At 51.1% G+C, this 26,537-nt stretch overlaps 14 protein-coding genes across 14 annotated transcripts; 8 read left to right on the top strand and 6 right to left on the bottom strand.

Annotated features, from left to right (window-relative positions):
• Position 1: 1 nt before the first annotated feature.
• On the top strand, positions 2-1,021 carry An01g09780 (uncharacterized protein; the record flags this gene model as incomplete). The annotated part of the gene is made up of 1 exon (XM_001389361.1): positions 2-1,021. A coding segment is annotated over one exon (1,020 nt), but the record flags the coding sequence as incomplete, so codon positions are not given.
• Positions 1,022-1,450: 429 nt separating this feature from the next.
• On the top strand, positions 1,451-5,263 carry An01g09770 (uncharacterized protein; the record flags this gene model as incomplete). The annotated part of the gene is made up of 11 exons (XM_059750716.1): positions 1,451-1,652; positions 1,759-1,977; positions 2,025-2,242; positions 2,314-2,629; positions 2,858-2,952; positions 3,068-3,345; positions 3,396-3,857; positions 3,924-4,245; positions 4,290-4,356; positions 4,412-4,502; positions 4,552-5,263. The coding sequence occupies 11 exons, from the start codon at positions 1,451-1,453 to the stop codon at positions 5,261-5,263; spliced, it is 2,982 nt and encodes a 993-aa protein (XP_059599721.1).
• An 85-nt stretch (positions 5,264-5,348) lies between these two features.
• An01g09760 (uncharacterized protein) lies at positions 5,349-7,010 on the bottom strand (the record flags this gene model as incomplete). Its single annotated transcript, XM_001389359.1, has 1 exon — positions 5,349-7,010. The coding sequence occupies one exon, from the start codon at positions 7,008-7,010 to the stop codon at positions 5,349-5,351; it is 1,662 nt and encodes a 553-aa protein (XP_001389396.1).
• A 287-nt stretch (positions 7,011-7,297) lies between these two features.
• Positions 7,298-8,827, top strand: An01g09750 (uncharacterized protein; the record flags this gene model as incomplete). The annotated part of the gene is made up of 3 exons (XM_001389358.1): positions 7,298-7,373; positions 7,430-7,590; positions 7,637-8,827. The coding sequence occupies 3 exons, from the start codon at positions 7,298-7,300 to the stop codon at positions 8,825-8,827; spliced, it is 1,428 nt and encodes a 475-aa protein (XP_001389395.1).
• A 768-nt stretch (positions 8,828-9,595) lies between these two features.
• An01g09740 (uncharacterized protein) lies at positions 9,596-11,464 on the top strand (the record flags this gene model as incomplete). Its single annotated transcript, XM_001389357.1, has 1 exon — positions 9,596-11,464. One exon carries the CDS (start codon positions 9,596-9,598, stop codon positions 11,462-11,464), a length of 1,869 nt encoding a protein of 622 aa, XP_001389394.1.
• Positions 11,465-11,650: 186 nt separating this feature from the next.
• On the bottom strand, positions 11,651-13,437 carry An01g09730 (uncharacterized protein; the record flags this gene model as incomplete). The annotated part of the gene is made up of 4 exons (XM_001389356.3): positions 11,651-12,903; positions 12,954-13,033; positions 13,089-13,135; positions 13,234-13,437. 4 exons carry the CDS (start codon positions 13,435-13,437, stop codon positions 11,651-11,653), a joined length of 1,584 nt encoding a protein of 527 aa, XP_001389393.1.
• A 241-nt stretch (positions 13,438-13,678) lies between these two features.
• An01g09720 (hypothetical protein) lies at positions 13,679-14,097 on the top strand (the record flags this gene model as incomplete). The annotated part of the gene is made up of 3 exons (XM_059750686.1): positions 13,679-13,757; positions 13,854-13,949; positions 14,045-14,097. The coding sequence occupies 3 exons, from the start codon at positions 13,679-13,681 to the stop codon at positions 14,095-14,097; spliced, it is 228 nt and encodes a 75-aa protein (XP_059599720.1).
• Positions 14,098-14,227: 130 nt separating this feature from the next.
• An01g09710 (hypothetical protein) lies at positions 14,228-15,032 on the bottom strand (the record flags this gene model as incomplete). Its single annotated transcript, XM_059750681.1, has 6 exons — positions 14,228-14,271; positions 14,361-14,412; positions 14,506-14,606; positions 14,694-14,786; positions 14,844-14,903; positions 14,981-15,032. 6 exons carry the CDS (start codon positions 15,030-15,032, stop codon positions 14,228-14,230), a joined length of 402 nt encoding a protein of 133 aa, XP_059599719.1.
• Positions 15,033-15,325: 293 nt separating this feature from the next.
• Positions 15,326-17,130, top strand: An01g09700 (uncharacterized protein; the record flags this gene model as incomplete). Its single annotated transcript, XM_059750674.1, has 7 exons — positions 15,326-15,416; positions 15,481-15,574; positions 15,832-15,990; positions 16,075-16,189; positions 16,603-16,662; positions 16,804-16,857; positions 16,981-17,130. 7 exons carry the CDS (start codon positions 15,326-15,328, stop codon positions 17,128-17,130), a joined length of 723 nt encoding a protein of 240 aa, XP_059599718.1.
• A 27-nt stretch (positions 17,131-17,157) lies between these two features.
• Positions 17,158-17,971, bottom strand: An01g09690 (hypothetical protein; the record flags this gene model as incomplete). Its single annotated transcript, XM_059750666.1, has 5 exons — positions 17,158-17,211; positions 17,265-17,317; positions 17,408-17,568; positions 17,607-17,681; positions 17,868-17,971. The coding sequence occupies 5 exons, from the start codon at positions 17,969-17,971 to the stop codon at positions 17,158-17,160; spliced, it is 447 nt and encodes a 148-aa protein (XP_059599717.1).
• A 31-nt stretch (positions 17,972-18,002) lies between these two features.
• An01g09680 (hypothetical protein) lies at positions 18,003-18,854 on the bottom strand (the record flags this gene model as incomplete). Its single annotated transcript, XM_059750659.1, has 6 exons — positions 18,003-18,111; positions 18,182-18,388; positions 18,448-18,454; positions 18,538-18,601; positions 18,659-18,757; positions 18,846-18,854. The coding sequence occupies 6 exons, from the start codon at positions 18,852-18,854 to the stop codon at positions 18,003-18,005; spliced, it is 495 nt and encodes a 164-aa protein (XP_059599716.1).
• A 1,704-nt stretch (positions 18,855-20,558) lies between these two features.
• Positions 20,559-23,645, top strand: An01g09670 (hypothetical protein; the record flags this gene model as incomplete). Its single annotated transcript, XM_059750655.1, has 14 exons — positions 20,559-20,567; positions 20,646-20,910; positions 20,993-21,039; positions 21,129-21,301; positions 21,414-21,533; positions 21,587-21,672; positions 21,767-21,940; positions 22,022-22,068; positions 22,156-22,391; positions 22,431-22,617; positions 22,730-22,864; positions 22,997-23,181; positions 23,272-23,357; positions 23,449-23,645. The coding sequence occupies 14 exons, from the start codon at positions 20,559-20,561 to the stop codon at positions 23,643-23,645; spliced, it is 1,947 nt and encodes a 648-aa protein (XP_059599715.1).
• Positions 23,646-23,753: 108 nt separating this feature from the next.
• An01g09660 (hypothetical protein) lies at positions 23,754-24,979 on the bottom strand (the record flags this gene model as incomplete). The annotated part of the gene is made up of 3 exons (XM_059750649.1): positions 23,754-23,932; positions 24,248-24,329; positions 24,872-24,979. 3 exons carry the CDS (start codon positions 24,977-24,979, stop codon positions 23,754-23,756), a joined length of 369 nt encoding a protein of 122 aa, XP_059599714.1.
• A 212-nt stretch (positions 24,980-25,191) lies between these two features.
• On the top strand, positions 25,192-26,267 carry An01g09650 (uncharacterized protein; the record flags this gene model as incomplete). The annotated part of the gene is made up of 2 exons (XM_001389348.3): positions 25,192-25,638; positions 25,842-26,267. The coding sequence occupies 2 exons, from the start codon at positions 25,192-25,194 to the stop codon at positions 26,265-26,267; spliced, it is 873 nt and encodes a 290-aa protein (XP_001389385.1).
• Positions 26,268-26,537: the final 270 nt, after the last annotated feature.

Here is a 26,537-nt window from a genome sequence, read left to right as displayed (position 1 = left end):
ATACGACACCCACTACTTCAACCAGACCCTCCAAAGTCTCCACCCTGATCTAACCACCATAACCGCTCACCCATTCGCTCTAACCGCCTCGACCGTCTCCCTCGCTCGCTCCAGCGATGCTATCTGTGTCTTCGTAAACGATACCCTTGACGCTACTGTCCTGCACGCTCTACAATCCTATGGCGTCCGTGCCATTCTCCTCCGCTGTGCCGGCTTCAATAACATCGACCTCCCCGTCGCCGAAGCCCTCGGCTTTTTCGTCGCCAATGTCCCCAGCTACTCTCCCGAAGCTGTGGCAGAGTTCGCCGTGGCGCTGATCCAAACCTTGAACCGCAAGACACACCGTGCGTATAATCGTGTGCGCGAAGGCAACTTCAACCTGGAGGGTTTTCTGGGTCAGACTTTGGCAGGGAAGACGGTGGGTGTGGTGGGATTAGGCCGAATTGGCATGGCATTTGCGAGAATTATGAAGGGGTTTGGCTGTGTTTTGCTGGGAGCAGATCCATTTGGTGGGGAGGAGTTCGAGAAGGAGATAGGAGGAAGTTATGTGGGGTTGGAAGAGCTGCTGGGACAGAGTGACGTGGTGAGCTTGCATTGTCCGTTAACAGAGGGGACGCGGCATTTGATCAATGCAGAGAGTCTGTCAAAGTTGAAGAAGGGGGCGATGGTGGTGAATACATCGCGAGGTGGATTGATCCACACGAGGGATGCAGTACAGGCGTTGAAGGATGGAAGATTAGGTGGACTGGCGTTGGATGTGTATGAGGAAGAAGGGGATCTGTTCTATAATGACCATTCAGCGGAAATCATCCATGATGACACGTTGATGCGGTTGATGACCTTCCCTAATGTCCTTGTGTGTGGACATCAGGCCTTTTTCACGCGAGAGGCACTGAGTGAGATTGCCCAGGTGTCATTGGACAATTTGGAAGATTGGGCGAAGAAGCGATCGTGTAAGAATTCGTTGGTTAGAGAGGGGCATTTGTGGGTTGAGGAGGATAAGGAGCCGGTCCGGCTGTAGATGTGAGGCATATCTGATAGCTCAGTCGTACATACCAACCTTGATCTGTAGTAATATACTCGCCAGATTCCATGTTACTAGGAGCTGTGTTGGGCCTGCAAGTTCCCTGAGTAAGCATTCAACTAACCTGCAGATCTCCCTCAATCATAAAGTTCGGTATCAGTTATATGTCAGTGTTGAGATATCTCCCTCTAAGTTTCCTGTTGATACGCAGTCAAGTTGATTGCTGAGCGCAATGTTGTTCCCCTGCCCGTGCCACAGCGGCGTTGTGCCCCCTTTGCACCCCTTGCACCTGTCACCTGATGTTTACTTCCATACGAACCCACATATCTTCTGTCAAAATACTCTAAGCCACGCATCCTCACCACTCAAATCAGTCAAACTGTCTCAATGCTGCCGATATCCTCTGCAGGTCTCCATTCTCTCAAGATGCGGGTATACTCAGCTCTAGTAGCTTCAAGACTCCCTAGCTGTAGACTGATCGTCAACAGTCGTCTCCACCGCACAGCAAGCACAGCGTCAACCTCCTCAATTTACACTGATAAATATTTGGCCAATCTGGCCGTCATTATAAGGTTGAACAAGTTCTTCAGGAAGAAATATCTCCGCCACGTCAGGTTCTCCGTGCAACGTGAGTAGACCTTGACTAGTACCTTTCGAAATCACTACCTTACTGTCCATTAGCGCTGGCGATAAGAGGTTCATATTGAAGTATATTCACGCGGTCAATTTTGAAGACCTCCAAGTCATAAACAACAGGTTACGCAACAATGCCAGCCATGTTCGTCTTCCCCAGGATATCATCCCTGATAAATCGATGTTTGTGTTTGAATACTTCACCGGTCATCTTCTACACCTAGCCCAACAGGACTTGTCTCTACAAACAAGGAAAAGGCTCCTAAAAGAAGGTCTTCGTGCAATTGCTGAGATGCATGATAAAGATATTGTTCATACAGGTAGATCATTGTACCCCGTGGATCAGGCAGCAGCTGACTTTACGTAGACATCAAACCGGACAACTTCTTCGTCAACTGGAAACATTCCGATGATGGCATCACAATCGGGAAAGTCCAGCTTGGTGATCTTGAAGACGCTGTATACATTCCCCCTGGTTCATGTATGCGTGGGAAGCAAGCAGGCAACTGGATGTGGAGGAGCCCCGAAGCGCATGCTAGAGGAAAGGTGAATAAATCGTCTGATATCTTCTCTTTTGCTCTCGTTGTAGGTGTTGTCTCTCTGAAAGGTTCTTCAATTTGTTGACGCGCTAGTAGTGTATCTATGTGGTACATAAGCGGGTCATATTTGCGGTCAGCGACGACGAATTGGATGAGGGCATTGATCGATTAGCCATTGTGATTGAGCGTCAGATCTCATACTTCGCTGACAAAGATGGATTCCATGGATTTCTCGAATGCCTTGATGATAATCCTTGGGCGGCTGTCTTTAATATAACGCTAAATGGATTCAATCAGGAGAATCCGGTCAGACCATTTTCGCTTTGGAAGGGAGTTGACGATGATTTTAAAAGCCTTATCTGTGCCATGACAAATTTCGATCCAAGGAGAAGACTTACGGCACGAGAAGCATTGGCACATAAATGGTTTGACGGTGCGTGAGATGAGTGGAGGAGCAATTATTCCGACTATGAGACAGTACATGGTTATTGTTAAGCAAATATGTGTTGCGGCAATTACAGAATATACCAGCTAGCCAACTAATAGCTCCCAAAGTGCACATCGTCTCTTATGGGGGGCATCCCGGAGAGCCTAATGAAGAAGCCACCGTCTGGAAGTATCAGGGAGTCTTTGACCTCAGCGAAACTCTACAGAGATACAGTGATTGCAGCAATTGCCCGCCCACACTCAATGGGCCTTAACCTTTCAGCTATTCCACAACTCCCTGTTGCATGTCAACTATCAATTAGCAAAGTTGTATGTATCACGTGACCTGGATCTTTGTACCTCCCGCCGTCCATCTCAATCCGTCCCCAATTGCTCTTTGGTTCCATTCCATTCACTTTTGCTCTGAAGTGCCATGTAATAAAAGCTGGTCTCCGTTATGGCCGACAGCGCATATCCATACGACACTAGCATTGTGCGCGAGCTTCTGAAGAATAAGCGGAAGTCCCGCGGCATCCGATCCTGCTTTCCTTGTCGACACCGCAAGGTCCGCTGCGACGGCCAGGTTCCTTGCTCCAGCTGTGTCAAACGCAACCATCCAGAGCTATGTCGTGTGCCAACATCTTCTGAGACCGGGAACGAGGATCATCCTCCTTCTGTCGCCGCCGATGTTCCTCAGGGACCATCTCAGAACTACAATTCAACGTGAGCCGCCTCTCTAGAATCGCCATCCCAAGCTAATACTCATTACCCAGGAACCTCGAAAATGACACGTCGTCGGTTAACCCAGGTGACGCAACAGCGATCCTGATCTCCCGCTTGGAGGCCATCGAGGAACAAATCGCCTTGCTGAAAGCTGATCTTCTAGCTACGGCGGCGGCGACCACAACCATGCCTGCCTCGCAGCCCAGCCCGCTGAGTGACAGCGTTGCCCGACTACCTGGCATGCGTGTTCGACCTGCTAGCAAATCACCTGGCCGGTACGTTGTCGAAGATGCTACAGGTGCGACGATCTACCTCGGTCGACACGCGGACGCACCGCTGGCGCTGGGTTGCCGCCAGACCACGATGTCGGCGATGACGGGAGATCTTTCTCTGCAAGATGCCCTGATCAACCAATGCATGCCGCGAGCATACCCATTCATAAACCTCTGGGGTGCAGACGCAACCGTGAGCGATGTGTGCCAAACGCTGCCTGAGGATTCGGACGTGATCCGGTTGGTTGCCCCTTCCCTGTACTTGCTTACGGCGGATGGGGCGCAATGTGCTAATGAATAATGCAGCTACTGGCAGGCGTACCAGACCAAAGCGTACCCATTTTATCCAGCGCTGGCGGCAATTGATGAGTTTGCGCAGGCGTTGTTCGCCTTCTTGGACCAGCGGATGCTGGCACACGAGGCGACGACGCCGTCGGAGGAGCCAAGCTCGTCTTGGATGGCGCTGCTGTTTGCTGTTCTTGCATGCGGAGTCCAGTTCTCGGATGATCCCATTCAGGAGCGCGATTTGCGTTCCAAGGTGCTTAGTAGGTTGACTGTTGTGGCGAGAAAATTGTATTCGAATCAAGGCGCTGACTGTGGGCAGTTTGCTCGTCATTTCAATGTCTGCGTATGTCCAACTTCTTTCACCAGACTAACACAGACCAAATTCAGGCCATGGCCTTGATTGGGCATTGTTTGCGAAACAATTTGGATACCAACAGTGCGTGGATCCTCATGGGTAAGAGGACGCATTATTCCTTCTGTTTTCTGCGGCCTTTTATTGATTGAGGCAGGCGCGACTATACGACTAGCACAAAGTATCGGGCTTCATGAAGCATCTCCATCTTTGCCGGAGGCAGAGCAGTTTGAGCGAAGCAGATTATGGTAAGCTTCCCAAAGACATCGTACATTGTATCGTCTAAATGACTACTAGGTGGGTGCTCATCTGGCAAGACACGTTCCTCTCTTTCACATACGATCGTCCCCTGGGAACAATAGCGATGAACTGTCCAATCCCATACAAACATGACACGGATGGTCTCGGCTTCCAGGAATGTGTCTTCGCAATCTGCCATCAGATCATCGATGAAGCGCGCCAGAAAACCACAGATGGACCGCAGGACCCCTTAGAGAGCATGCGCAAATCCAAACGCCAGCTTGATGGCATCCGCGATGCCGCCGCCCTTTTCCTCGCGGACAAGCGCCGATGCGTCTCGCTACAGGACCATCTCGAGCGATTGGCGCTCGGTGTTCATCTCGGGTATGTGACCTGCCGAATCGACCGGGTATACCTGGATGGTCATACTGGCGCGCCCTTTCCAACTGCCATAGCCGTGGACTGCGTGCAGCGCGCGATGCAGGCTATCGAGAGCTTTCTCGATCTCCACCGATACTCAGCCAGCGTGTGCCGCTCCTGGGCCTTTGTTCACAACGCGGTGAGCTGCGCCATCACGCTCAAAAGCCTCAACCATGTGCCAGTCGATGAGCGGCGCAAGTCGGATCTCCTTGTGCAGCGACTGATAGCTGTGCTTGAAAAGGAAGAGAAAGACACCGAGTGGTGCGACGACGACACCAATGTGCGCTACTTCGGGACGTACTCCAGGGCTCTCAAAGCCCTGCGTGAAATTTGCCACAGTACCGGCTGAATACTTGCTAATATTCATAACACGTCTAATATACACTACAAAGTACTTTGTCTATCAACTTATATACACAATGTCTAATTGTCAATCACGCGCGGCGCTTAGCCCGCACATAAAAATTCAAAGGCCGAATGAGCTGGAACTCTGGTTCATAATCGATGGCTTCTTGGCCGTCACGAACGAACTCGTACCTACTCACCAGCTCGCCCAGCAGGACCTTTACCTCCAACAAAGCAAAATTGAAGCCGATGCAGCCGCGCGGCCCCGTTGCGAACGGTACATAGGCGCAGCGGTGGCGGCTTTTAACCTCGTCCGTGTCCCAGCGGTCCGGGTCGAAACGGAAGGGATCACGCCAGACCTTGGGGTTGGTATGGATGGCATATAGGGCTGGCACGATGACGCTATTGGGAGGAAGGAGATAGCCGCCGGGGAGGATGACGTCGGTCTTTGTTGTGCGGCCAGGCTGGAAGGAGGCATTGTGCAGTCGCTGCGTCTCCTTAACGAACCGGTCCATGTACGGCAGGCTGTGTGCCAGGTCCGGCGTCCAGGCCGTCTCATTTCGCTCGCCAGCAGGGCCTACAATACCGTATTCCACCAGCTCCGCGTACAGCCGGTCCTGCGTACCCTCGTACGTGACGAGGCAGTAGATCAGCCATGACATGAGCGCCGATGTGGTCGTGAAACCAGCCCCCGTCACAATCAGCATGTTGGCCAGAATTAGGGACGGCGGGAAGTGTGCCCCTGTCTCGTCGACCGCGTGCAACAGGTAGTCGACGACACAGGTAGCAGACAACGCGGCGTCGGCCATGGGCGCGTCGGTGCTGCACGACTCGGCCGTCACCGTGTCGACCTGCTCTTGCAGCAGCGAGTAGATGGTGTGTTGGACATGGCGCAAACGGGCCGGGTCGCCGAAGGGCATGTGGCGATACCATTCGCCGCGGGCTGTGATTTTCTTGTTGAGCGAGAGCAGACTGGCAATGTTGGTGACGATGGGGTGCAGCGGGCTGTCGACGGCGTCGAAGTGGCCGAAATCCTTGCCGAGTGAGAAGCGGCCAATGGTCTGCGATGCCAATTTTACCATGTACTGATAGACATTCCAGGACTCGTCCCGGACGTCCAATTCATCGAAAACCGGCAACGACTTGCGCGCGCACTCCTGCATCAACCCCGTGTAGTGCCGCACTGCTTTGGGCCCCATAGCTGGTGGTAGGAACTTGTGCGCCAGCCGCCAATTCTCCGTCTCTGTGTCACCGATAAAGATGGCTGTGTTGTCTTTGACGCCCCAGAGTGGGTGATCGGAATTGATCTTCTTGGTCATATACGCTGACTCGGCGAAACACGCTGCTGCTACCTGCGGATCGTCCGTCAGGTAGATCGTCTTGCCCATGTTGGTAGTCTTGATGACAGGGCCGTATTTGCGGAACAGCCGGTAATGATTGCCAAGGTGGTCCGGATAAATCTCATAGAAGCTGCCAACGAGCGGGAGGCCTGGCGGGCCCTGTGGTGCCTGCACGGCGTTACCGTCGATGCGCAGGCCGACGGGAGAGGTGGACGTCGCGGCCGCGAGCACCTCGGACACCGTCTTCAAGGTATCATTAGAGGAGGTGTGGAAAGAAATGCCGGTAGGCTGAACAACGTGGAATACACCCCCGACTGCGCGTTGGAGGTCCTCGAACTTCCAGAGGGTGTCCACTTCGAGACACTGCGCTGTGGCGACGGCTTCGCCTATGAGGTAAAAATGACACTGCATGATGTAGGGGAAATATGGACTGATTCAGGACAACATAGCAGGTTCTTTGGCAAGGGTAACCTTTATATTCGATTGAAGGCGAGAGTTGGCCTTTGCATCTCCAATGTCTTCTTGGAGTCGCGTTAAGGGCCACCTTCTGGCATTCGTACGAACTTCGCACGAACTTCGGCCCAGGTCTCAGCTATGTTTGCACGGGTAGCCGGAAACATCACCCTCAGGATGTGAATGATATGTATATAATATCCCTGTCTCTGCGAAATAAACCAGTCTACAACACACAATTCACCATGGCGACTTTCACACTGGAGCAGGTGCAGAAGCACAACACGGCCGACGACCTCTGGATCGTCCTCCACAACAAAGGTCGGTCACTTTACTCTTTTGCCTTCGCGGGGTATGGAAGTTGACCGTCAATGTAGTCTACAATATTACCAAGTACCTAGAAGACCATCCCGGTGGAAAAGAAATCCTCATCGAAGTTGCCGGTACCGATGCCACCGAAGCGTTTGAAGAAATCGGCCACTCGGACGAGGCGCGCGAGCAGCTCGAGCCCTACTTTGTTGGCGACTTGCCTTCTGAGGTAGTACAATCACCCTTGTCCTCAACACGTACCCTGACTTGTCTAGGAACAAACCGAGGCTGTGGAGATCTACCGTCCAAACTACCAACAAGTATCACAGTCCACTGTCATCAAGGTGAAGAAGACCTCGCCATGGGGATTCCTTCGCACGGCAAGCAAGCTCGGATTGGGCGGTCTCGTCGTCACAGCCATCGTGACAGTCTATAACCGAGGCATGACACCCTCACAAGCCCTCCAGGTTGTGCAGCACTCGGCGCTTTCCTTCACCCAACTCCCACGGGGTGCCGATTTGAATAACGCCAGCCACTTCTGGTTAGGTGCAGGCCTCGCCAGCATCGTCCAATTCTCCGCCACACTTGGCCTAGGCCTATGGGCGTCGACGAAACTAGACGTTCAGCAAGAGTTCACGCACTATGCCTCACATAGACCATCGAAGCCCGCGCATCTGATGCACCTTTCTAAGACAGCCACCATCCCGAGACCGAAACCTCTCGACCCGCGACAATGGCGACCCTTCACCATGACCCAGAAGACAGAGATCGCCCCGAACGTATACCACATCATATTCTCCCTACCAAACCCTGACGACATCCTCGGCCTCCCGACAGGACAACACATTGTCCTACGTGCAACAATCAACGGCACCAGCGTAGCACGCTCATACACCCCCATATCGAACAACAACGACCGCGGCCGCATCGAGCTCCTCGTAAAGGCCTACCCGCAGGGCGCAATGACGCAGCACCTAGCGCAGATGAAAATAGGCGATACCATCGAGATCCGCGGCCCCAAGGGCGCCATGCAGTACACCCCACGGTATGCCAAACACATCGGTATGATTGCCGGCGGCACCGGCATCACCCCTATGTACCAGCTTATCCGCGCCATTTGCGAAGATCCGACAGACACTGATACATGCATCTCTCTTTTGTATGCTAATAATACCGAGGAGGATATTTTGCTTCGCGCAGAGCTGGAGGCTTTTGCTCGTAATCATCCGGATAGGTTCCAGGTGCATTATGTGCTCAGTAGGCCTGATGATGGCTGGACTGGGTACCGAGGGTTTGTAAGTGTTGAGCTTATTCAGAAGCATTTGCCTGTTGCTGGACCGGATAATAAAATGCTCCTGTGTGGGCCACCGCCGATGGTGGGGGCTATGAAGAAGGTGTTGTTAGACTTGGGATGGACTATGCCTGGGGCGGTGGCGAAGGCTGGGGATCAGGTGTTTTTGTTTTGATAGATTAGTTGAATAACTTCAATATCACGTATATACTCCATTTACTCCAATAGTCGAGCCACCAAGTTGATAAACCGCTTTTCTGCACGTAGTAAGCACCAAACCCTAGCAATTCTGTATAATCCTAATTAACTTGTCTCTGACTCTGACTACCATTTCCCCAATTATCGAGAGAGCTATCCAAAGACTAAGTATATCCTCTCCTCCAGTAGTAATCACAACAACAACACACAAACCTACCCCTCATTACAACCCTGACAGCATCAAACATCCCATTAATCCCTAACTAATTGACCGGAACCCGGCACAACAACGGAGAAAAAATCTTCTCAAAAACCCCAATCTAGTAAGATAAACTTGCCGTTAACCGAAATGCCCCATTAATCACGATCCACTCTGCAGAATTCCATGTGGAGTTTTATAGTTATCAGAATCTAGGTTTGGTTTTAGACTGGCTTATACAACTCTCCGAACTGTATCCGTTCCGAGTCCGAGGGTCTCCGAACGGTTTCCGTTGTGGGTTTGGAGGGTTTGGTTTCGGCTTCCCGGCATCAATAGTGGACAAGGACCATATACGTGAGGTTTCTAATTTGGTTTGGAGTTTATGGTACTGGATACGTATTGGTAGACTGTATATATAAGCTATCGCATGGATAGATGGTTCCTTTGCTGTGCTGTGCTGTGCTTCCATTCTATGCCCTTAAATCGTATCTATCTATTTTATATCCGTCCTTACTATACCTCATTATCCAATATACAATGAACACAATGTGTACTACAAATACTACTATCACCCATCCCTCCAAATCCCGTCCTATCGTCATCATTGGCGCGGGCATTCTAGGTCGCCGCATCGCCGCCGTCTTCTCATCTGCCGGCTATAGCGTGCACATCAGCGATCCATCGCCCTCTGCCCTTGACTCTGCGAGAACTTACATCTCGACGCACATCCACGAATTCACTACCCATATCCCTCGTCCTTCTTTATCTCCGGGCCCAATCTCAACCTTTACCTCCGTCCCCGAAGCAGTCGCCACAGCCTGGCTCATCGTCGAAGCCGTTCCTGAGATCCTGCCCATAAAGCAATCCCTCTTCGCAGACCTCCACGCCCACAGTCCAGCGGACTGCATCCTTGCATCGAACAGCAGCAGTTACAAATCCCGTCTTATAGGCGGTCATCTACCACTGCCACGACGGGTCCTTCTTCTCAACATGCATTTCACTATGCCACCGGCTATCCGTACCGTGGAGCTAATGACCTGCGGGGATACGCACGAGCGGGTATTCCCCATGCTCAGTGGGGTGTTGAGTGAATGTGGAGTTATCCCCGTGACGGCACGGAAAGAGTCCACGGGGTTTATCTTCAATCGTCTCTGGGCGGCGATTAAGCGTGAGATACTGATGATTCTGGCGGAGGGAGTGAGTGAGCCAGCGGAGATTGATCTGTTGTGGAGGGAGATGTTCGGTAGGAAGGAGAGTTTGCCGCCGTGTCGGTTGATGGATGCAGTTGGGCTGGATACGGTGGCTGATATTGAGGAGAATTATGTGCGGGAGAGAAGACTGGATGGACAGTTGACGGTGGATTGGGTGAGGGAGAGGTTTGTGAGTGTTGGGAAGGTCGGGAGGAAGGCTGAGGGATTGGGAGGGTTGTATCCTCCTGACTCTACTGAGGACGTGAATGGGAAGACGGAGGGAAAAGGGCCTCTGCTCTATCTTCTTGATGTTGGGTTGGGAGCAAATACACCTGATATCGAGAAGGTTTCTACCGCTGGGAGGATACTGAAGTTCCAGCCGGGCACCACTGGCATGCCCGTCCCCATTATCACAGGCCAGTCTCTCCCCGATGGGATTGACGTGTCTCAGACGATAGGACGCATCTTCTGGACCAATATGGGGCAGTCGACATCCACGCACGACGGATCCGTGCACTCGGCGACACTAGATGGCCAGGATATATGCACTTTACTTCCAGCTGGGGCGGTGCATACGCCAAAGCAGCTTGTTGTCGACGACACAACGCAGCATGTGTATTTCTGTGATCGCGAAGGGATGAGCGTGCATCGGGTGAGGTTTGACGGCACCAGTCATGAGGTTTTGGTACAGACAGGAGCACTTGATAACACCGCCCACCGCCGGGATATGACACGGTGGTGTGTGGGAATTGCATTGGACCGGAAGAACGGACATGTGTATTGGACGCAGAAGGGGCCGAGTAAAGGTGGGCAGGGGCAGATATTCCGTGCTGGTTTGGACGTGCCGGCTGGGCAGACGGTGGATAGTCGAGAGGATGTTGAATTGGTGTTGGAGGGATTGCCGGAGCCGATTGATCTGGAGTTTGACGAGGAGGATGTGATGCTGTATTGGACCGATCGGGGGGAGCATCCGTGGGGTTGCTCATTGAATAGGGTCAAGGTTGTTGGCGGTAAGGTGGTGGTGAAGTCGAGGGAGATTCTGGCAAGGCATTTTAATGAGCCTATTGGGTTGAAGGTGGATAGGAAGGGAAGAAAGGTGTATGTTGCTGATCTGGGAGGGAGTATGTATTGTGTTGATTTGCAGAATGGGGAGAAGAAGGTGATGTGGAGAGATGAGGGGTGTTATACTGGGGTTGCGTTGGTTAGTGCAGCAGAGAGGGAGTAGATGCTTATTTTGGGGGTTATATGTTGTGGTTTCGAAGACGATAGACATGTATTTTTGTTTAGTACTCATATTTATACTAAAATGCACTGACAGCTGCTTTTGTCTATCACTCGTCTTATATATATTATTATTAAACTCAACAGACTTTTAGCTCTCCTTATATACAGTACAACATTTACTCCTTCATTAAATAGCATCCTTAGCCAACGCACTACTCTCCAGCGCAATAGCCTTGGGCCCAGTATAGCTGCCCTGACGAATAAACCAGAACAGCGCAATGAAAATAGTGAACCCGCCCGTGATCAAACACGTGTAGTTCATCGTCTCAGCATCCACAGGCATCGAGAACGGGAAGCAGAAGATAACAATGAACACGATCATGTACAGACAAGTCACCGCGTTAACAAGGTATCCCGTGATGCCACTCATCCAGAACCAGCCGCGGGGAATGCCCTGACGGCCACGAAGAAGGTGCGGAAGAATAGCAGCGGAATAAGACAAGGTGGTCAGGACGACGAAGGAGCTGACGAAAGCGCTAAATGCAGTGGAGTTACCGACGTAGATGCAGCCGAGGATGATCGCAATCAAGCCGCAGACGAGCACCGAGTTGAGAGGGTTCTTGAAGCGGTGGTTGACCCGACCCAGGTAGCCACTGAAAGGAGTAGCGCGGTCGCGCGCCAATGTCCAGAGCACACGGCTGGAGGTGAGGTAACAGCCGACGATGGCGACGAAGAGCGGGAGCATGGAGACGATGATCAGTCCGAGAGAGCCGCCGCGGGTGCCGGTGATTTGGAGGTAGATTTCGGTCAGAGGGAAGAGGTAGGGGGCTTCGAGAACGGCGTTCAGGTCGGTGATACCGTAGAAGATGACAATCAGGTAGAGGAAGGCTGTGAAGAAGCCCATCACGTACTGAGCCAGCATGCCCAGAGGAATGTTCTTCCCCGGTTTGGGCACCTCCTCGGCCAGATGGGAGATGACGTCGGGCGTGCCGACGGCGAAGGCACCGTTCAGCATTCCCAGACAGAAGACGAAGCCGTCGCTACTGTATCCAGCCTCGTTGAGCCAGTCGCGCCAGACGAAGTCGTCTGTGGCGTACGGCTGTCCGTTGACATGGGGCATCACGGCACAGACAATGACGGTGACGAGGAAGCCACCGACAACGAGGAATCCGCCTAGTGATTCTATCATGGGGAGTGCACGATTGGCGAATGCAACCAAGAAGCAGCAGAGAATGGAGCAGATCAAGTAGGCGATGAAGACGTGCCAGCGCTCGATGGTATAGTCGGGGTGGAACAAAGCGTATGCGGACACGACCTGCGTGCCCAGAATCTGTGTCGTTGAGGCAGCACCGAAGATCCAGGCCAGGAAGTTCCACCAACCGGCAAACCAGCCGCAGACGCGACCGTATCTTCCTGCTGTGACGGATGCCCAGTGGTAGACTGCAGAGATCAGTTTCTTGTTCCGAGTGTATGCAAGGTTAAAGACGAACCTCCACCAGATGACGGCATAGACGAGGCCAGTTCCGCGAGAGATGCAGCAATGAACCAGTAGAAGAATGAGGCTGCGATCCTAGAAGAACGTTAGCATTTACTCTGGGGTACAATGACTATGACAGGGAGCATACATCTCATAGATCACACCGGGCGGACCTCCATCATAGATAGCCGTGACCTGAATAGAAGGAAGTGTCAGTTATGAGACGGTCGGAGACAGGCAAATCTAAAGATGACGAGATCTATAGAGCAAACCCAATGGAAGAAGCCACTCACGATACTCCCACCCAGAGCAATCCAGGTGTTTCCGCTGGTCAGAGCCAAGCCACAAATGTTAATGAAGCCAAAGTTGCGCTCGAGCTCCTGTTTGTGGCCAGAAGCATTGATCGGCACATCCACAGTGGATGGACTGTCGGAATGTGGTAAATCGGTGGCCACAACACCATCGACCTGCTGCTTGGGCTCGTGCTCGAACTCCATCGTGCTCGTCGATTCCAGTCTTCACTTCAGCACGCAGACATAGAAAAAGACAGGGATGGAGAGATGAGCAGGGACAGATTATGTGGAAAGATCGAACAGGAGCAGCAGCAGCAGCAGCAGAAGAAATTTTTCCGAGCTAAAGCACGATTAAAATGCTGGACTCAGAACCTAAATTGCCATTTAAATGAACTCAGTTTTCCTGCATGACTGATCGTACGACGAGGGGGAAGGCCAGTCACTAATGCATGCGCGATCGGAGGCCAAGAGGCACCGGTTGCCAACGACGGGACGCGATAGTCGAAGTGTGGATGGAACCGACTGTTAGTCCCTGCTTAGTTCAATGCTAGTGGTCGGACCTGAAAGTCTATTTGATGCGTTGTTTAGATTGTCTGGATATGAACTTTGCCTGGAGGCAGGGATCGACATGGTTCCGGGGGTCGGAATGCAGGAGTCAGACGGGGAGAGAAAGGATCTCGAAATTATGAAGGCGAGCTTATCGATCAGGCACGAGGGTCAGGATCGATCGATCTATTGTTCCTGCATGCAGATAAACTGATTATGCTTTTATCAAGACATTACTCCTCTGGTTCTATTGTTATTGTGAGAGCACGACCGTATGCGGTCTTGATGCAGCACTACGCTCTCCATATTGTGAATTGAGCTGTGAGAGATGAACTGGTCCAGAGATTTGACATCACATATTAGATGCAACAAGTCAATAGCATACCGGCAATTATGCTGGCTAGTGATCACTTGCTTCGACATCAATCGAACAGCGAACCCTACATCGCTATCCCTTGCGGACAACTCTGGCGGGAGGTTTTGCCACATCATCTGCGACAGCAGACAAAGCTCATCGACTTGATAAGCTGAAATGCATCAACAAAGATCTTTTATCCCTCGTCAAGTATGATGGATGATACATGCTGGTGGAAATCTATCCGCCCGATCGACTATTCCAAGGTGATATTTCAGCTGCCGAACGGTCGTCCTTCACTCTGCTTAATCTGAAGCAATGGGTATACTCGCTGCTGAGAACTACATTGGCGACCAAGAGATGAGACTCACGAGACTCCTATAATAGACGAAAGTCTGAGCCCACACCAGTCCTCGATCCTCAGGTATCCATGATGCATCCTGAACAGTTGTGATGGCGAGGGGACAACGCACTCAACACCCTACCGGTAAAATGTTAGCCAGCCACTCTCACTGCCAAGCAGTCCAATAAATCCCATAGCGAGGCTAATCAATTTGACACGAAGCTAACCATAAGGCTAGTCTTGAGACCAAAGAGGCCGGTCCGTTTCCACCACTAGCCCAATCCACCCTATGTAACCGTGAAAGTCTGCCTACAACCGAAAGCAGCACGCACAGCACTACTTATCAACAATCCTCAGCCGATCAACCAGCATCACCACCCTCATCATAATCACACCACTCGCCCATCAGGACCATATATCCAAAGTCTGTTATATCCGTGGACCAACAATCCAAGCCAAGCACCCAAGGGCCGTCCGGACCGAACCCCTGAGCACAGATCAACCCGGGGCAGGATATCCGCTTAGCCAAACCAATTTGTCACCGCAGTCGGCCATCATCCGCGATAACCACTGAACTAAGTTAAAACCACGCATGAAGTTAAGAAGACGACTCCACTTTCAGCCAGGCAACCCTGGCAGTGGACGAACATGATTCGCCCTGCCGCAATGATTTAGATCGTTCGTTAAGCTTGCTAAAACGCTGCGTAAGACAGATGCTGGGCTAGTGGAGTTCACTTATCCTCCGCGGTGGAGACATGAGTGCGTTCCGACACGCTAACATTGAGACTGGTTGAAGTTTAATTCATTGCTTTGGATTCTGGACCTGGTCTATTGGTGTTTGTGTTTTAATGGCCGGGATGGTCGGATATTGGTTAGCGAGGGTTGGGTCTAGAGCACAGGGCTGTAGGGAGGGAGCTTCTCTGTTGAAGGCTTGTGGAGGTGCGCAGAGATGAGGATTGGTTTAGCGATCGCGGAATTGGTTTTGGTTTCTGCAGCTAGGGAGGTCAATTCGGGTTAGCTGGTGATTTCTTAAATGCTGTAGAGATACTCTTCTGCTCACTGATTGAGACCCGAGGGAATGTCTCACAAAGAGTGAAGTATACCAACGAAAGCTATTATATAGAAGCCGTCAATGACAGACCTACTAGATTTTCAGCACGATATACATTATCAAAATGATACATCACACCTTTCTGCCCCACGTAATCAAATAGATATATATCTCTTTCGATCTACTTAGACATAGGAGTCTTGGCATCGTAACCATCAGCAAGAATTTCAGCAGTATACGAAAAGGCGGTATATTCAGCACCTCACTTACACATGTTTGATGAAGAGAAATGCACTGTTGAAGTGGAATAATTCTTCACGACGAAGGCTTTATCACGAGCAAACTGCAAAGAACCGAACGGACTCAGTTGCTTCGATCCCCCGGGTGGGAATCCTATGGTGGCTCTATGAACAGGAAAACAGGTTGTGGGAAGCTCTGGATAGCATCGAAATTGTATCTCTGGTCAAAGCTGCTCTTCTCAGATTACATTTAGGGGATACAAATACAAGAGTCAGGAGATAGGCGTTTCATTCCCTCGTGAGGAAGGTCCTGGCGGTGCCCGCAGCATCTTTCAACATGCATCATGCTCTTCAATCAGACACCCATGATCAGCACTCGATGTCCTGTTCAGCTGGATGTACTTTCAGTTCATAGCAGTCTTGTATGACGGAGTTCGCTGGATCATACGTCCTGATTAGATCGTTTCGCTCATCCAGAGATATTGGGCTTTCAAATCATGGTGGCGTATTCTCTTCACGCTTGAAGACCAAAAGATTGCGCTGGAGATATCTCTGATAATCACAAATAAATGCTTGTGGTCTTCAGACCAAGCTCTGCTAGATGCGAAATGACATGTACAACTCTGAGGTTGGTTTCGTGAATACTCCCCTTACTTGGTTTGGCAACAAACGACAAATGACAGTTATTCATGTCCATGTATGGTATATCCCTTGGCGAGAGTGTGAACAGTTATTCAATCCAGCTACGGGATTTAGGCCTTCCTGGGATTGACAGGCTGTCTGTCTCATGCAAGATGAATAGGCGACTGCAATTTGCGCAGGCTAGCTGATATAGGAGACAGCTGAAGATTTCCCTGTTGCTGTTCCACGAGCCTTATATAAATGGCACTATCTGGTAGCTTATCTTTCATAGTGGCTTGGTCGAGGATAGACAAGATTTATTGCAAATGAATGATGAAACTGATGGCATTTTTGTGCTTGTTCTGATTTAACTATGAGGCAATGAACAATAGAGCTCTTGATTGATATCGCAGAGGTAGAGAGGTTTGCACTCTTGCGACTCACTATAGACACTGTGACGAGTCCTCGCGTACATTCAGAGTGATTAGCACATGTCTCGCTGGACATATCTCAGCGCCATCTTGCATAAGCGATGGCTGGACAGAGCAACAGTACTATTGAGTGAGAAGTTGCAGTGATCTGAGGCAGGCAGGCAAACGCGTCTAGTCCATGGGTAGGCAGAATACATGTGAATGAAGCCTTTGCAATGGGTGACTACAATGGGCCAGTCGAGACAACGATACCCTGGCAGCCGTTCTGTCAGTCCTACTGTCATGTGAACGACAGTCGATGCCATGCCTAGAGACTAGCTGAAGGGCTGTATCCTAGTCTACATCTTTGGGCAGAACACAGCGGCGTCATCGAAATAGATAGCCATGATAGCCTACGACACCCAACACCGTGCACGTCCCGATGGATAACAGCTATGGTCATCACCTCCGCGCCATATGTCCTGGCACGGACTATGACCTCTCTCACACCCTGGATGACTTGTCGCAGGTTATCAAAGAAGACATACCCGCGATAGCCCAGGACTCATACGTGTCAAAGACTAGGAGCCAGCCGGATATGTGAACTACCTGGCCGGCATGACTGGACGAGTAACATGCCAGGCAGATGAGCAGCATGCGGCCGGGCAGGTCCGGAGCAGGCTAGCTGCAGGATGCGGGGTATATACACACCCATCAACTGGCACCGGGCCTTGAAGCTTATAGCGGTGACAGCTAGATGTAAGACATCACTCTTGGACGGAACAGGTCAATGCTCAATGAACCTGACCTGGCTGGATCCCGGTATGCTTCCTGCCTTGATCCCGAGCCCATGGCAGTTCTCAGATGACGCACGGATTGCATACTGGACGGCCGACACGTGTCAGTCTGCCCGCGCGTCTGGATGCGTGCAGATCTAGCTTGTGGTCAATGCCGTTGAGACAAGGCACGGCCAGACTCGGGACATTGACAGTGTAGACTTCGTATCGACAGAAATCGGAACAAAAGAGGGGTCGGTAGTTCACGCGTGACTCAGTATGGCTGCAGACACCCTGGTTGGCAATCTTCCGAGCGCAGCGGTGCTTCTTTGTCAGGCTGACCATGTTCGGCCCGGTCGATGGCCTTTGTGGTTGATGGATCCATGCTTGACTCCATTGACGAGGGATGAATGTCAGTCAGTCAGCTGTTAATTGGCGATGACAGACTGCGGGGTTCCTCCGATCTTATCTCCAGATACCAGGTATGCAGCAGAGAGATTCTTAGATGTGTTATCGGCCGATAGATACTCCACCGCGCTGGATCATCAGCATTGAGGACAGAACAACTCACCGTGCGGCCCGTCCGTGCATGAGTCCTCAACTCAACAGCAATGCATCCATCCATATCTCACAAAGAGCAAGAGTAGTGATGTCACCTGAGCTAGCGCTAATGGCGGCCAGACGCGGTTGGCAAGTGTCTCTCATAGATGGAAGAGGGGCTGCGGTGAGAGTCAAAGAATGAGTGAGGGGTAACTGGGAATCACCCCGCCATTGACGCTTTGGGCACCAACAAGCAGCCGTAGAGCAGTACAGCCTTGTCTAGACTGCATTCGATGTGGACTGTAGACCCTCTGATAGTTAGTGACTATTCACCGGTCGCCTGCAGAACAAAGCACGCCATTCAGCCATTTGCCCCTAGCTGAGAGGAACTAAATCGAGTGGATTGATACTGGGTAGATAGACTAGCCACCGCCACAGCGACGAGCAACAGCACTAATCCCTGCCGGTCACGAGACAGATCCAACGCCTGAGGAAACCAACTCGGACTAGTGCTTCCGCGTCAATTCCAAGTAAATTAGTTCACTTCCGATGGCTTGACAAATCCAATATGATAATCCACGGCAAAGAATAGGAGCTCGCCTACGTATCTACCCTCATTTGCCGCCGGAACATCCAGCTCGATCTCGATCTAGATCCGTCTTCTCGGTTGCGGGAATTTACTGTATGTTTCTTGTCAAAGAATCACTGTTCATGTCCGAAGGCGGCGATACTGTCGCCATCAAGGAATAGCGGGGCTCTGGTGGCATTCGTGGCGGGGTACTAGTATATTGCATTCCAGGGAGACAGGGATGTGTCTAGTAGCTTGGATGCATCGTGTCCGTGCTGATGAGTTGGTCACTGGGAATCAGCTTATTCTTTGGCCATCATCTGGGCAATGGCATGTGATGGTATCTGGTATCGATCCCAGAGATGTGTATTCGCTCTTGCAAGTATGCAGACAGTAATTGACGGCTTCTTATCACCAGTAAGTCTGTATTGAAAGCAACTGAATGATCGTCTCTGCCCTTGAACAATATACAACTAAATATGTACTAGTATTTCGCTTTCTATTCCACCAATCCCCCGGGGAAAATATATCCATACTCGCCTAGATAACACTTCCTAAATAACACCACTTACAGCCCAAAACCTTCCTTGCTCCTTCACACTCTCATCCTTCGCTAGCTAGCTAGCTAGCTACTTCCCTCGCTCACAACCAAGTCAGAAGCTTGAGCACAGATACCCCAAGGCACCGTGCGCATCATCAAAGCATCATTTCGTACCTTTTAAACTTCCCGAGATGCGAAGAGAAAGGGTAGTAGATTGGGCAGTAGTAGAAGGTTTTGATAGCCAGCCTTAATCGTATACCTTTAGGTTTTGACTTCGCTTGGGGGGAGGGTGGAAGGGAACTTTGAGGCTCTAGGTGCAGTGATCAGCATATTGCTTTCCACTGGTCAGTAGAAGGTTGCTTTATTAAGCGCCAGCTTTGGTTTTCGTACTTTGTTTATGCAAATGGTGTGTGGTGTGGTGAGGGGGGTTGGGTAGGTTTGAGATGTGTACAGTGTAGTCAGTCGTTTAGGTGGGTTAGACTGTTACTGATACTGATACTGGTAGTAATACTAGTAGTAGTGCTTGTGTTTATTCTATTTGCGAATGGCTATTGTTGTTTAGGACTTAGGAGCATTAAGTTATAATTTTTCTGCTACTACAGAGCATTACTATCTGAAATAATTCATATCGTAGTCGCGTTGGAGGGGTAACAGCCTTGATTAAGTTCCATCTCAAGCAAGTTGTATATATTTGTGCTGCGAACCGTTAATAGTAGTGCCAGTGCATATGTATGCACAAGTGCAAGTCCCCTGCTTACTTAGTTGATATAGGTTACTATGATGCATCCAAATGGAGAATTAGTAGGAATTAGAATGTTAGTATTCCATCTTCTCCCAAACAAGCAAGGGAACGTTAATCCAAGTTTACTGTGAAGGACACTGAGAGCCAACCGACCTAACCCGATCAGGATCCGGATGCATCGGATGAAGCAGCGACCCAATAATTGGGCTGCAGTTCTGCAGCGGACTAAAATCTCCTGGTGATGGTTACACAAAGACCCAAAAAGAATGAAATATTCGGCATACGTTAACCTCAAGACAAGATGGTGTTTCACTGTTAGAAGAAACAACAACCAAGCACATACGTATACTTGACTCTATTTTAAGGTTGTAAACAACAAACAAACATCCACGAGTGGTACGAAAGTCAACCCAGACTACGCGGTCTCAGTCTCCATCGCAAACATTGGTTCGCTGCCCCGGTACTGCCTATCTACAAGAGGACTTATCTTAGGCTGGTCTGGTCTGGTCGGCTCGGCTGTGTCTAGTAACTTTAGCCTAGTGGCAGTGAGTTGTGGCACGTATGCAACATCCACTTTTTCTACTGATCGTATCATGTGGACGGTTGGCCCTGGCCCAGACATCCACCGCCAGTGATCTTCGGATCATCGTTGTTCATCGCCCCGAATTTTTGCCTTCGAGGGGGCCGGCCGGGCAGGCAATTCCTCGGTGAGGGGCAATTCTCGGGCACGGAGGCTTCGACGAGGGTTCGATGAGATTGCCTGTTTGGGTGGGATCGACGTTGAGCTGTCTGTCCGGCTCTGGGTTGAACCGTGGTTCGCGGTTGGGGAGGATGTCGGGCGACGCGGATGTGGTAGGGTTTGGAGATGCCGAGATTTAACCACGTCTCCTTCTCGTGTGGTTGAGGATGGGGGGAAAGGGACTCGTATACAGTATGGTGCCCGTGGTATTACTGATGAGGTGATATGATTGGTTGATAGTTCCCAACCGTCTAAGAGACGTTGTTTTTGTTTTGCTCTCTTCGTAAGGAAGCTTGATGATAGCGGTTCATCTCGAGATGGGAGGGATGTACCTGGTTGCTGGGACAGGATGAACAGGCCCGTCGGACTCCTAATCTGATGGATCGACTGTTCTTGATGCTTAGCTTGGCGCTTAAACACGGAGTCACCTCAGTTATCAGTTCCTAACGCAGGTGCCTGCTCTGAGTTACACCCGTGTTTGATGTCTAGCGGTCGATCCGGCGAAGCGCTTAAGCGGCCTGCCTCACGATCGTATCGAATCGCCTCGAAATTGAGATGCGAGCACATTTTCCAGGTGCTTCCATATAACAAACAGCGGTTATAGTTCCCAACAGGCCATAATCCCTGCTCGGCAACTAAAACCATCGTCGTCATTTCCTAAGCTGGACAAATGAAGCAGCTAAAGTTCCTGGGTACCTCCTTCGAGCAGGGGAGGGATCCTGGATAGTCAGGTACTAGGTACATCCTGCCACCGCCTCGCACCCGGGCTAGAGCTGCAGCGGCAGGGATGTGCCTCGAGGATAGTTCACGGCCAGGCTGTACGGTGCATGTAAGTCCGCGGATGTCTTACATCCTGAGCTGCACGTCTGCACCAACCAGCAGGCGGCCTGTCAGGAGTGGGATCCTCTACCGATTTAGACTCACCGTAGCGGCTGCTAGACTAAGGCCGACTAGAATATTCGAGGCGGGTTTCAGCTGGGTATAGCACCAAGTTGCACACCGGGGCAGGCAATCAAAATACTGACTTGCCTCGGTCGTGTGCCGCCGTGAATAATTTGACAGGCCCAAATCCACGAGGCCAGCCCAATCATCACGGCTTCAATAGTCAGGCGCATCCACCACGGGCGCAGGGGAAGCCGAAGAAAGTCGACAGCGGCAAGTCAAAAAGGCTCAACGGCCGAGGTGCACCGGAAGCGCTAACCCGAAGCGGTACCGAATGTGTCTACACGCGACGCGGTTTGTTGTATCTGTTACATAATCTCCTCGAGGCAGTTTGCCCGACAAAGACACAAAGTATTGAAAGTTATAGTACTACAGTACCTACTAGTAGAGACCGCCCTGGAGAGGCGACTGGTTCGGGGACTGTCCGTGCTGGCTTGAAGGGGCACTGACCAATGGCAACGTGGCAAGTCCATTTGGACCAATCATAATCCAGCGATAACGAGCTGCAGGAGGACTCCAATCCGGAGGCGAGGTTCAAGGGATCCACCAGCTTTGGGAAAAGCGGTTCTCCAGTTGATTGGTTTCCACTCCCACCGGTGCAAAGGCCCCATTCTGAGCAGCCATCTATCCAATCCAACCCAAACCCAGTCCATGCTTTCCGTTCCATCTCTTTCCCCTTCACCCACCCTGTTTTCTTATCCGATCGGATTGATTGGCACGGGAGACCAGTCGGACACAACGGTCGGTCTGTCACCGCCAGAAAGACGTTGGACTTTTGATGGAGTCTTGCTTGCAAGGGGATAGGGATAGCAGTGGATGTATGTGTGAATGTGTCAATAGTAGTGTACGAAGTTAGTAACTGCACACTGGCTCCCCTCCCCGTGATCATTCACCACTGGAGATGGATTGACCATTGCTACTTCCGAGGCTTTGGGAAGGGAACACCCATGTACGGGAGAGTAGCTGGTCTCGTGAACTCTTCCTAAGAGAGCAAGTCATCGCGGTCAAGGCGGCCAGTGGGTCTCTACCTCGGGTGGAGTCCGCTTACCAATGAGAGGCCACCCCATTTTGATTTGATGGGAGATTCACCGGTCGAGCGTTCCGTGGTCTGTAGCCGTCGCCCAGAAACGTCTCTCTGTGTCTGTGTCTGTCTCTCCCTGTCTCTCTTTCAGCTGCGACTATTACAAAGTAGTCTATCCGATGGCGGTTGGAGACCGGGTTAGGTGTCCGCTTTTTTTTAATGGAGAAAGCGGACCCTCATATATGATTATTATTGTGGTACCTTACACAGTAGACTCCCGTGCTTACAGTACAGTTAGTGATATTGGCAGTTGGTGGATTTTGGATGAGGAGAATAATGGGGACGACTGTGTACATCGTGAGGAGGAGTGGGGGAAGACAATGGAGATCGCTCAAAGGGGAAAGTTATCAGATGCGGGCATTAATCCATTTTCGATGATGTTACCGTGTTCCCAGTACGTGAGGCCAATAAACCTGTTGCCACCAGACCGGGATGCATACTTGATTGCCTCAGGGTCGAGGGTTGGAGAGATGATACAAGGTTGACTCTGGGCCGCCCTGTGCATGCCGCGGGGATGAATGAATCATCGATGGGCGGTATGGAGGGGAAAAAGATACGGAAGATCCTCGATCGAAGGAATGTCCGGTGCGGGTGGGAAAGCAAGAGGCGGTCAAGGAAGGGAGGGAGAGGGTGTGTGTGTATGGTTGTTGTCATCATGACTTTCGGCGGAAGGGGGGGGGGAAAGAATGAATGGATATCGAGTGGTAGTGACTGGTTGGAGGTGCAGCCATCCTCCAGTCTGGATATTACCGTGGACGGGCAGCAGGAGTAACACCGCATTTGTCCATCCCACCCACCCGGTACGAATGTCATGAATCTGCCAAGAACCGGGCAGAAGTAGATAGATGGATGGATGTATTACTTCTTTCATTTTCATATGACTATCTCGGAGTTAATGTCTGTATACAACGTCGCTAGTATATTGCGTCTCTCGTCATCATTATCCCGTTCATCATAATACCAACTATTAAGACAAATCAGAAACACTCACCAGAGTAACACTCCGGCGTAGTATCCGATAATCGTCTAAATCCCGGCTTGGAGATTATCTTTCTCTTTCTCAGGGCGGCCTCGGTAAAATGCCGTGCTGGTTTGGGGATAGTCTAACCTGAATCCGTCCGATCTGCTGTTACGGATTGGTAACGCCGGACGATCGGGAAGTCCGTCCAGTCCAAAAACTCCTGGATTTTCCCTCCAGTCCTCGGCTGCGGATTCGTCAGGGGAAAGAAATCATAGTCGAGTAAGAAATATGTATGGGAAAAGAAAAAGAAACATGAACAATATGAACTCTCAGCATGTCACGATCACATTCTTATGACATCTTGCAGGGGAAAAGGGATGAGGAAGAGCAGGAGAATATTATCCGAAGAAGCAAATAATACTCCTTCCCCCCCAAAAAGTAAAGTAACATCCAATAGTAGTAGATACATCCAGTAAAAGTAAGTAATTGCCCCCCTGTTTTACTTACTTGCTGTGTAGGCAGGAAAGTAACTTCAGTCATCGTCACGATCAAGCGTAACTTTCTGGGTGTGAATTGAAGGTCGCCTCCGATCCTCCAACGGCTCCACTCCCTGCCTTTCTTCGGGACTTTCTAGCCTCAACCTAAGCCGCCGTCGGAACTACCTATCGAGTCCAAGCAGACGAGACGGCGCTGCTCGTCGGGTTAATTTAGCGTGTTCAAAGGATGATGATAATTATTATTATCATCGGGGTCTCCATCCACTAGCGCATCTCCACAATGCATGGCAAAAAATCGCCCATTCCCTATTGCCCATTTCCCATTTTCCCATTTTCCACCCCCCTCCCATCCCCGTCCGGCGGATGCCACTTAATAATTCATTCATTCCTGCTGGGAGTGCCTATGTAGAGTCTCGCTCTCTTATTAGTAGCCCTTCATCGCCCACCATTATCACCTGCTTCTCCCCCCTTCCCCTTCACTCGTCCCGATTCGTTTCGAGTACCACCCACCACACTACTACTACTTACTGATCTCATCTCAACAACTCACTTTCTTATTACTTACTCACTTGAACCCGACTATCTCACCCCACGCGGTTCGCTTGTGCTGCAATCCGATTCCCTGGATCGATCTTCTCTATATCGCCTATCTCCAGATCCCAGCGTCATCGCGAACTTTAACCCACCCTTCTCCCGCTTGCCACTGCGATGCCCTTCTGGTTCCATCCAGCTACTCTGTCAATGGCCATTAACTGATCTAATCCTATCTGGTTACTGTTGGCATCATAACCCATCAATTCACTCGACACCCTGCTGCTAGCGATAATTCATAATTCCCTCAACACCCGCTGCTATTAGTACCTGGTCTACTGTCACCTCATCTTCCATTTTGACTTCCATCCTCTCAACTACTCTCCACTCTACCAACACTTGACAATCAACCTCTCCTCCACCATCCACTCAAATCTCTTGCTCAATATTTCAACACCCTCTGATATCATCTCAAATGGCTACCCACGTTGTGACTGCGACTACTACTGCCCCTGCTTTCACTGGCAAGCAAATCTCCGTCTACGGTCACCCTTCTCCTGTCAACTCGGCCGAGACCTCTCCCGCAAATAACTCTCCTACTTCTCCTCGCTATCAGCACTTGCCGCTTCAGTCGAAGCAACTCCGTCCCCTCAAGGGTCCTCTCTACGTTCCTGCTGCCTTGCGCCCCACTGAGCGTCCCCAGAAGGCCTCTTCTCCCCCGACTCCTCCCCGCAGCGTTCACGGTTCTCACGGCTCTCTCGACAGCCTGAACGAGGGCGAAGTTGGTGCACCTGTTACTCGTCGTTCGACCATGGAGAGCTACAACAGCGGTCCTGCTGTCAGCAAGCTGGCAGAGGATGAATGGATGAAGAATGAGCACCTGGGCGAGGTCACTGGTCTTCCCACTCGTGATCACTGGAAAGTAAGTGAAACCACTACTTCAGTCCCTTCTTCCCTGGGTGGACGCGTCTACTATATAGTGTTGTCATGGCGCAAGCCGGGCTCCGGGTCGCGCCATCATTGCGTTGCGCGATATCGCGTGATTGCCATGACGACATCCAGACAGCCTCACAACAATCACCCCTTGCAAAGAAGTGAACTTGTGCTAACAAAACCTCCCAACAGGCGGACTCTGCTTCCCCCAACTGCGACTCTCCTACCTGCCGCTCCTCTTTCGGTCTCTTCCTTCGCCGTCACCACTGTCGCCATTGCGGCCACGTCTTCTGCTCCTCCCACACTCCTCATGTCGTCCCGCTTGATCAGAATGCTCGCTTCCACCCTGATGGAGTTCCCTCCCGCGCATGCGACCTTTGCTGGAGCGCCTACCAGCGCTGGGAGGAGTCTCGTACGGAACGCCTCAGCAAGATCCAGAGCCTGCTCGACGCCCAAAGCAGAGCCTCTGACAGTGACAATGAAGATGATAATACCGCCTCCGACCGCTCGGATATCTCGCCGGACGAGAATGCGAAGCCCGCCCTGACCGGAGTGTTGGCCCAGAGCACCGAGATTGCCGCCAGCGTTCCTCGTGGCTGGAACTGGAGCACCTTCTAAACCATTACGACAACTACGGCTGATGAACACCATGTCCATACCACCCATGTCCATTGACACTGACATTGGGAAGCAACTTCACTTCGTACATACCTGTTTTAGAACATATTTTCTGTCGCTTTTCTTTTCTTTGATCTGTTTTACACCGCGTGGGTTTGTTTTCAACGGTTTCGGTCATTGCTTGGAGTTTTCTCGGATGAATTGCGGATTAATGGCTAATGGGCTTCACGGGAGTTCGATTTCGTTTTCTATTTGTGAGCTGCGACAGAT

Source organism: Aspergillus niger (genome assembly GCF_000002855.4).
Source record: "Aspergillus niger supercontig An01".
Classification (NCBI taxonomy): domain Eukaryota; kingdom Fungi; phylum Ascomycota; class Eurotiomycetes; order Eurotiales; family Aspergillaceae; genus Aspergillus; species Aspergillus niger.
The sequence above is the reverse complement of the archived record's forward strand: the minus strand, read 5'-3'. Positions and strand labels throughout refer to the sequence as shown.